Source organism: Chelonia mydas, chromosome 11 (assembly GCF_015237465.2).
Source record: "Chelonia mydas isolate rCheMyd1 chromosome 11, rCheMyd1.pri.v2, whole genome shotgun sequence".
NCBI lineage: Eukaryota > Metazoa > Chordata > Testudines > Cheloniidae > Chelonia > Chelonia mydas.
Window position 1 is genome coordinate 58,454,187 of NC_051251.2, and position 9,244 is coordinate 58,463,430.

At 43.0% G+C, this 9,244-nt stretch overlaps 1 protein-coding gene across 16 annotated transcripts in view; it reads left to right on the forward strand.

The window, feature by feature from the left end:
- The window catches only part of CFLAR (CASP8 and FADD like apoptosis regulator), a 36,771-nt gene extending 33,245 nt beyond the window's left edge, over positions 1 to 3,526 (forward strand). For all 16 annotated transcript variants that reach the window (XM_043525722.1, XM_037912611.2, XM_043525721.1 and 13 more), the window contains one exon: positions 59 to 3,526. In XM_043525722.1, coding sequence (XP_043381657.1) covers positions 59 to 197 — 139 coding nt within the window. In that variant the 3' untranslated portion in view covers positions 198 to 3,526. The remainder of the gene's footprint in view (positions 1 to 58) is intronic.
- The last annotated feature ends 5,718 nt before the right edge of the window (positions 3,527 to 9,244 follow it).

The following is a 9,244-nucleotide window of genomic DNA, read 5'->3' on the forward strand; positions in this document are numbered from 1 at the left end:
AGTTAAAAGGGATGATCTCCTCCATTCACTTGTGAGAATTTTATTTCTCTCTTTGCAGAAAACTCCCCCTGTTGGATATCCATATTGAGCTGAACAGCAGAGTGTATGATTACAACAGGACCTTGGATCCACAGCAACAATACTCACTCCTGCTACAACACACCTTGAGGAAAAAACTCTTTTTTCCCCCCAGTTAAAAGCTAATGGAAATTGCATGGGACACGATGTTAAGACGCGGATATCCATGTGGGCTTTTTCTTCAGAAATGCCTGGAACAATGACAATTGAAGTGCCTGAGTTGCACCAGAAGCCCACAAGTAGTTAGTACAGCTCACAGAGTGCTGGTGTGTTATGCTGCCACTTAACAGACAGGCTCTCACATTCTGAACTAACTTCAGCTTCCCAGGGGTCCCAAGATGTAGCCCTACCTGAAGTGCTTTACAGTAATCTAATCTCTCAGTGACAAAAGCCTAGGTAAGGGAAGCCAGGCCTGCCTCTGAAATAAAAGGTCACACTTGCCAAACCGGGCACAGATGGATAAATGTGCTCTTTGCCACAGCTGACCCTGAGTATCCAGCAGCAGCCCAGGATCGGATGAGACTGCTAATCTGTGAATCTGGCTAGCAAATAACCGCCACGTTCGACCAAGCAGAGGAGTTTTTGTAGCTAGCCCCGTTCCTAAGGCTGCTTGCTCCCACCCTTCTAACGTTATATCAGTCCCATCTAGATTGAGCCTCAGCCAGCGAGACTTAGTACATGCTCCAGTCTCAGGCAGAACCAAGTCACCCATTCCACTGCACCTTCAGACTCGGTCATAAGGGCAACGTACTACAGACACTGCAACCTCTTCACGTGCACAAGGTTCAGTTCTTCTGTGCCACTGCATTTGTACAAGACAAAAGACCTCTGCTTAGTAATTTTATTTTTTTTAATTACCTTCTCCATTCCCTAAGGGAACAATAAGAGATGGGATTACCATAAATGTAACAATTCCTTTCCCTTCCACTATCTACAAGGCCCTGATCCTGTGAGCTCTGAGGCAAGTGAGTGTGCATGTGAGTACTTTTGGTTGACTCTCAGTCTTTTTGCAGGATTGGGGCCTGGATGAGTCATTTTTAAGCTTCTGTCACTGGCCTGACTGTGCTTCCATCCATGACATGGTCCCATCTCCCCCCCCTCCCCAGTCTACTTAAAGTAAGTAAACACACAAACCCTGTTGGGAACTATTTAACTTGGTACAGCTTCCTGTGTAGCAAACAAACTAAGGCCTTGTCTACCTTTAAAAGGTTTTCTGGTATAACTATACCAGCAAACTCTCCTAGAGTAGATGCAGTTGATATCAGTTATACTTGTTGCTGATATAGCTTATGCTAGTTCCCCTAGTAAAATAAGCCATGGTTGCAAAAAGGACATTATTCCTGGAATGCCTGCATCCACAAAAGGGCTTTTGCCAACAGCTATGCCAGCAAAATATAACATCCCTAACCGACAAAGCTATGCAGGCAAAACTTTTACGGGTAGACCAGGCCTAAAAGAGGGCTGCCAGAGGTGAAATGCTTGGTAGCTTGGCCAATAAGTTTGTTTTAGAAGTGGCCATTCTGTTTCCCAACCCCACCATGTATCGCCTGCTGTGGGCTTGGCCATGACTTTCAGTAACACTCCCTTGAAGCCAGACTGCTTTTAACTTTCATCCAAAAAAACCACAAGCCTAGAAACAGCTTCTGCAGTCAAAACAGTGGAAGTTTAGCAATTAGCCCAGTGTTGGGCAAAATGTGGCTGAGGAAAGAAGACTACGGAGATGCTGTAGAGAAAAACACATATTTATTTATACTAATATATAATTTTTGTGTAATAAAAATGTGTACATATATAATACATATTAATATCTTTATTTTGTATGTGTTCTAATTTTTTAAAGATTAACAGTTTTTGTTTAATTTTGTGTTTTAATTTCATATTAATTCTGATTTTATGCATATTATATGTAGAGGAGGAAATGAGAGATTGTGATAGGAATAAGGAGAGTGGTTGGTAAAAGTTTGGGATGAGTGTGACTCATGCCATGTTGTCAGCCCACCGCCACCCAGAGTGGAGTCCCTCCCTGGACCCTGCGCGGCTCGGGGGCTGTACCGGGACTGGGACCAGGACCAGGACAGGAGGAGTGAAACTTCCACGCTCTGGCGGGGAGAGCCAAGCCGAGCAGGGGAGATAAGAAGGGGGGGACTTAAAGTGACAGTGCGCTCACTGTCTCACACTTCCCTTACACACAGAGACTGCCTCTCACGCGTCACAGTCCCCCAATACAGATTGTCTCACACACACACACTCACTCCCCAACACCCACTTACACAGTGCTCCAACACACAAACACAAACACACACTGGCTTGCTCTCTCCCACACACACTTGTATTGTTGTTGTTACTACTGCTTGGTACTTCCTGTCAAAATGCTCGTGGTGAGCCAGGAGTGACTAAGGGCTGCAGGAGGGCTGTGGCCTCTGGCAAGATGCAGCCCCTATGTGACAGCGCGAAGCCTGTCTGGAACCACTGCTGCAGCGTCTGCTGCATACAAAGCTCAGTGTGTGTCAGCTATTCTGATCGCTGTCCCTTTACATTTATCAGATACAAGCAGCCCTAAAGGAGCCATTTTTGTAGCTGGCTGATTGCTGTATTTCCCTCCTTCACCGCTGTTCTATTTAGGCTTTTTCTATCTTCTGTCATTGATTTGCTGATACACCTCCTAACACAGAGGTGGGCAAACTATGGCCTGCAGGCCACATCTAGCCCACGGGACCATCTTGCCTGGCCCCTGAGTTCCCGGCCAGGGAGGCTAGTCCCCGGCCCCTCTCCCGCTGTCCCCACTCCCCTGCAGCTACGCCACTGCATGGACAGCGCTCTGGCCCGCCGCTCCTGTTGGGCAGTGCAGCAGCATGGCTGGCTCCAGCATGGTAAGGGGCGGGGGGGGTGTATAAGGGGCAGGGGATCCTGAGGGGCAGTCAGGGAGCAGGGGGCGGTTGGATGGGGTGGAGGTTCTGCAGGGGAGGGGCGATTAGGGGACGGGGAGCAGAGGGAGTTGAATAGGGGGTGGGAGCCCAGGGGGCAGTTAGGGGCAGGGGTTCTGGGAGGGGGCAGTCAGGCGTCAAGGAGCAGGGAGGTTGGATGGGTTGGGGGTTCTGAGGGGGCCGGGAAGTGGGAGGGGGTGGATAGGGGGCAGGGGCCAGGCTGTTTGGGGAGGCACAGCCTTCCCTAGCCGGCCCTCTATATAGGTGCGCAACCCTGATGTGGACCTGAGGCCAAAAAGTTTGCCCACCCCTGTCCTAACATTAGGGCTCTTTCCAAGACCGTCTTTCTCCAGTGCTGTATTAATTAGTGGATCAGCCATGGATCCTGTGCTTTTTTTGTGAAGTATATGTTAATCTCTCTATAGCCGTGTAACGCGCTGTTGAATAGTAAGTTCTAGTTGTATTTATTTTGTCAGTTCGTTTTTTTATGTCTAACTTTGAATAAATTAATATTTCAAAATTAATGTCCTTCAATAACTTGATGTGTAGAAAATGAAACATTATAATAGACAGGAGCAATTTAAATCAAGGTGATTTAAATGTATTGGGGTTCTTTTTAATCAATTTGAAAACGTCTGCTATTGCAATTTTAGATCATAATTTAGTTTATTATACATCCTCTGTGCTGTTTTTTTTAAATACCACTACTGGTAGAGTCTCTTGTTTGAAATTTATAAAACTGCCATAGGCCTAACCACCAAAAAAAAAAAAGGCCCTGCTCTTGCAAACAATCAGTTACACAACTTTATTTACATGAGTAGTCCCACTGACATCAATGGAAGTATTTATGTGATTAAAGTTAAACAAGTCTTGAAATACATTAATAAAGTGATTGAACTTTTTTATATATACACACAAGGCCAACGGTTTCAAAAACAAGAACCCAAAGTTGGGCTCCTGAATCCAAGAATGGGATTTTCACAGTCACGTACGCAATTTAGGACCAAAAGTCCCCTTTACTTCAGGCTGCAAACCATGATAGAAGAGTATAACATGGTCAAAATGTAAATATAGCCTGGGATATTTGCTTATCAATGTTGTGTCTGAGTAAGGATGTTAATGAGGCCCTGGACTTGTCTTTTTCAGCATGGACAGGCATTATAAATGAAAAACTTATTAGTAGAAAGATCTCTGTAAAATCTGAAATTGTACTAACAGGAAACTAATTAAAGAAACAAGCACAAAACATCCACTTTGGCAATCCAAGACTATAAAATAGGAAGGAAGTAAAGAACTAACAACATGTAAATAAAAAATATCTGAATTAAATGTTAAAACTTGATTTAAATAAATATATTTACATTTTAAACATTGGATTTTGTAGTTTTAAAAAAGTACAAATGACTTATCCACCCGGCTACATAGTAACCCTAGTTCTTTCCTTGCTTACAGGAATGCAAATTCCATCAGTTTCAGTGAACCAAATCCCTGCTCTCCCCTCACATATAATTCCCAGTGGAGTTACACCAAGGATAGGAGCCTTATGGTGTGCAGAGTGAGGGGTCACTAATACAGACCCACCAGAGCCCCTGGCGAGTCTCTTTTCTCTGCAACAGTGAGGGCTACAAAGTTGTTTTTTTTTTTTTTTTAAATGGAATCTAGAACATCTCTCAAAATTACATGATTCCAGCAGTTGGGGCTTCAAGAAAAAGACCAATTATCAGGAGGCTTATGATCAGATTGTGAGAGTTGGCAAGGCAGATGTCACCTGTATTCAGTGTTTTCCTCAGGAAATGAAATTAGGGGAGGGTGTTTGAATTTAGAGTGGGGTGAGGGCCAAGGGGTGAGACCGTGCAGGTGAAGGTGAGCTGTATGGCACTATAGTAAAAACTGAAAAATGTTTCACAACCATTTTATTAGATTTAACTCATGTTTTAAAATCACACAAATTAAAGTTGGCTACTCAAGCCTACTATGAAGCACTACATCTACATCCTTCTTGGTTTCTTGTAATTTTTCACAACTCTGTTAGTGAGCTTCTCCAATGCAGTGCGTTCATCTTTAATGGCTTCTCATGTGTCCGGTACTTCCAGTCCTTCATGATATATTCATGATCAGGCAGAAAGCAACTTCCTTCAGAACACAAAATTCTATTCAATGAGGAAAAAGAATGCTCAACTGTAGCTGTTGTGACTGGGAATAGCAAGAGATGTACATAAGAATGGCCATACTGGGTCAGAACAAAGGTCCATCTAGCTTAGTATCCTGTCTTCCAACAGAGGCCAATGTCAGGTACGTCAGAGGGAATGAACAGAACGGGCAATCATCAAGTGATCCACCCTCTGTCACCCATTTCCAGCTTCTGGAAAATAGAGGCTAGGGACACCATACCTGCCTATCCTGGCTAATAGCCATTGATGGACCTATCCTCCATGAACTTAACTAGTTCTTTTTTGAACCCTGTTATAGTCTTGGCCGTCACAACATCCTCTGGCAAGGAGTTCTACAGGTTGGCTGTGTGTTGTGTGAAAAAATACTTCCTTTTGTTTGTTTTAAACCTGGCACCTGTTAATTTAATTTAGTGACCCCTAGTTCTTGTGCTATGAGAAGGAGTAAATAACACTTATTTACTTTCTCCGCACCAGTCGTGATTTTATAGATCTTTATCATATCTCCCCTTAGTCGTCTCTTTTCCAAGCTGAAAAGTCCCAGTCTTATTTCTCTCTCCTTGTTTGGAAGCCATTCCATACCCCTAATAATTTTTGTTGTCCTCTTCTGAACCTTTTGAATTCCAGTATATATATCTTGATTGAATTCCTACTTCTTTCATCCCAGGAAACAGCACAAAGTTTGGGTCAAACCACTAGAGATGATAAAGAAGTGAAAGTCAAATCTTCATTCGTTCGTTGTATGACATTCCAATCTGTGTTCATATTCTCTATTCTGTCCTGATCACATGGCAGCCCCTTTGCTGGTAGTGTTTCACTCCACTCAACAGTTGATGTTTTATAAGACTGGCATCTGTAAAAGCTATGCAGAGGTTGAGTAGAATCCAGAAGTCTCTGTTGTAGATCTGTAAGAATCGAGTCTATATACTTTTTCAACTGGCTTAACAAACACTTCTTGTCCTCTTCACTTAAGGATTCAATATAAGAACCTTCATTAGTCAACTTCTGGAGTGAAGTCTTTGCCTCTTCCAGTATGATTGATCCAAGTGTCGCTTCTATTTCTGGACAAAGATCTACTACTGTTGTAGTAGATGCCTGGATGGCATTGTTTAATGACCCAAATGGTTTCATCAGCAGACTTACGAGAGAGAGAGAGAGAGAAAGGCGATAGTCTTCTCTGAACTTAGTAGCAAAAGTAGTTCATCAGCCTCACTACTTAGATCCATCTCATCTTGGTATATACTTTCCAAAGCCAGTAATAACAGTTGCAGTAATTTTAAAACAACAGCCAAGGATCACTCATGAGAAAACCCAGGGATTTCTCAGGTTGGACTAATTTGATCATCAGTCCCAGTGTATCTTCTATTTTCCCCAAGACATTCAGTCCTTTTGGACTCTTGCTGAAAAAAGAGTATAATGAAGACATGAAATGTATGGCTTTTTAATGTCTTTTGAAGATTCTGCAGCTCGTACTAGTGCAAGTTGGAACAGATAGCCTCTGCAGTGTGTATAGTAGAGATTAGGGTTATGCTTTTCTTTGAGCAAAGTTTGTATTCCACTGTCTTCCAGAGAAATTTGCAGCTCCATCAAATGCACAAGCAGAGACGTCTATTTGGGGTTCAATTTACAAGCATTTAACTCTTCTAAGATGTGGGTTGTCACAGATGCAGCCAATGTGTCTTCTATAACCTGAACATCGAGAGAGGCATCTATTGGCCTACCACTGACATGAAGATAACCACAATGACTTAATACTTGATGCCCATTTGCATTGGTGCATCCATCAGCCATGTACGCACATTTTTTTAAATGCGGTGAGAGTTCTTCACGTTTTCAACTGCTGAGTCTTTCACTGTTGCATCACATGCTTCTAGCCAGTCAACTGAATTTCTTGCAGAAAGATAGTGAGCATTTGCCAGTCTTGTTTGGAACCAGTTCCAGCTTCAGAATTAACAAGTGACAATGGATTTAACATTGGCCTACAGTTTGTAGTATGTGGTATCTCTTGCTTAAATAGAAAGTACGATGTGACAGCCGTGTTTGTTTGCATAAACTGTGTTTATGTCTCCAGCATTCTCAACAGCCTCATTAAGTACTTCTAAAATTGGCTTTTACAGTGACTGGCTTCTAAGGTTTTCTGCATGTTGCTGCAGTCCAGAGGCTTGGTGTTTTGCAGCCTTTTCATGAAGGGTGTCCGTATTGGCTTTGCTGATCAGTCTGACAAACCAAGCTCCTCCATTTTTACTATATAAATCCATGGTACGCTCACATCTTGAATATTGTGTGCATTCTGGTCACCTCATCTCAAAAAAGATATATTGGAATTGGAAAAGGTACAGAGAAGAGGAACTTAAATGATTAGGGGTATGGAACAGATTCCATATAAGGAGAGATTTAAAAAACTGGAACTTTTCAGATTGGAAAAGAGACTACTAAAATGGGATATGATAGAGGTCTATAAAATCTTGACTGGATAAAGTCAGTAAGGAAGTGTTACTTACTCCTTCACATAACACAAGAATTAGGGGTCCCCAATGAAATTAATAAGCAGCAGGTTTAAAACAAACATAAGGAAACACTTCTTCACACAACGCACAGTCAACCTTTGGAATTTTTACCAGGGGATATTGTGAAGGCCAAAACTATAACAGGGTTCAAAACAGAACTAGATAAGTTCATGGAGGATAGGTCCGTCAATGGCTACTAGCCAGGATGGGCAGGGATGCAACACCATGCTGTGAATGTCCCTACCCTCTGTTCACCAGAAGCTGAAAGTGTATGACAGAGGATGGATCACTTGATGATTGCCTGTTCTGTTCATTCTCTTTGAAGCACCTGGCATTGGACACAGTTGGAAGACAGCATACTGGGCTAGAAGGACCATTGGTCTGACTGTTTGGCCATTTTTATGTTCTTAGGTAAAAATAAATTATAACATAATAAAAATGTTTAGTACATAAATCCCCAAGATGATAACCTCTCAAAATAATGACCATGTGAGATAACTACCTTGGCAAATAACGCATTTTAAAAATCTTGGCCTACTAGGAAACGTATATTTCTATATGTTTCCCAGTCACAAATCTAGCATTCTGGAGCAAAGTCACTAAAATATAGTCCAACAAACAAATGTTCTTTTAACATGTCTCTCCCTTCTCCCCCCACCCCCATTCATAGTTGTTGTCCTTGGACAATGAAGAACCAGAGTTCAGAGGTGCTTTCACGTGAGTTCACCTCCCACTCTGGGGGGTGGGAGGGGAGAAGGCACCTTGCTCTTTCTTTCAGCCACTTGCCCTCCGGGCACTCACTCTGGCAGCTGTTGTGCATCACTGTTCGCTCCATTGCTCCATCGCTGATGGCCCTGCACAGTCAACTCTGCTGTCACTTGTCACTGTGACCTCTGCAATTCAGTTTCTTGAGGTTCCACCTAGCTCTCAGTGTGGGAACCTCACAGCAAGTGCAGGCTGGGTAATCTCTTCCACAGAAACACTGTCCCACAGCAGGTTTAAGCATTTAGACCTGATTATCAGTGATTTCAGCTCTAGTGGACACTTAAAAAAACAAAAGACTCTCTATGGAGCCTAATCAACTCTATCTTCAAACAGGATGGGGGCAGATCAAATAGTGCCTATGACTTTTAGGCAGAGTCCACACCACCAAGCAAAACACCTATCCCCACCCTCTCTCCACTAGGATCTGGCATCCCAACCCCCTGTTTAGTGAGTGCAGTTCAATTGAGAGTGACCTGTGTTTAATTTGTAATGAAAGAAGTGCCGGGACTCAAGCAAGTTTTACATTCATCACTGATGTGGCAAGCCCAGAGGTCCTGGGGCTGTGAACTGCCAAGCCTAGAGGTGCCAGGGCTCATTGATCACTTGGGCAAAATAGCTCTGTCTGATGGATACCTTGGCAGAGTAGGTGTGTTCATGTAAATACAGTCTGGCCCTGAAGCTTTTTCTCCCCATCCCCACTAGCTGTCAGGGGAGAGCTCATTCAGACCTTGCTTTCAAATTATAATTTGAAATGATAAAGTTGGCCAACATTGCTGAAATGAATGAGCCAACATTGTCATAA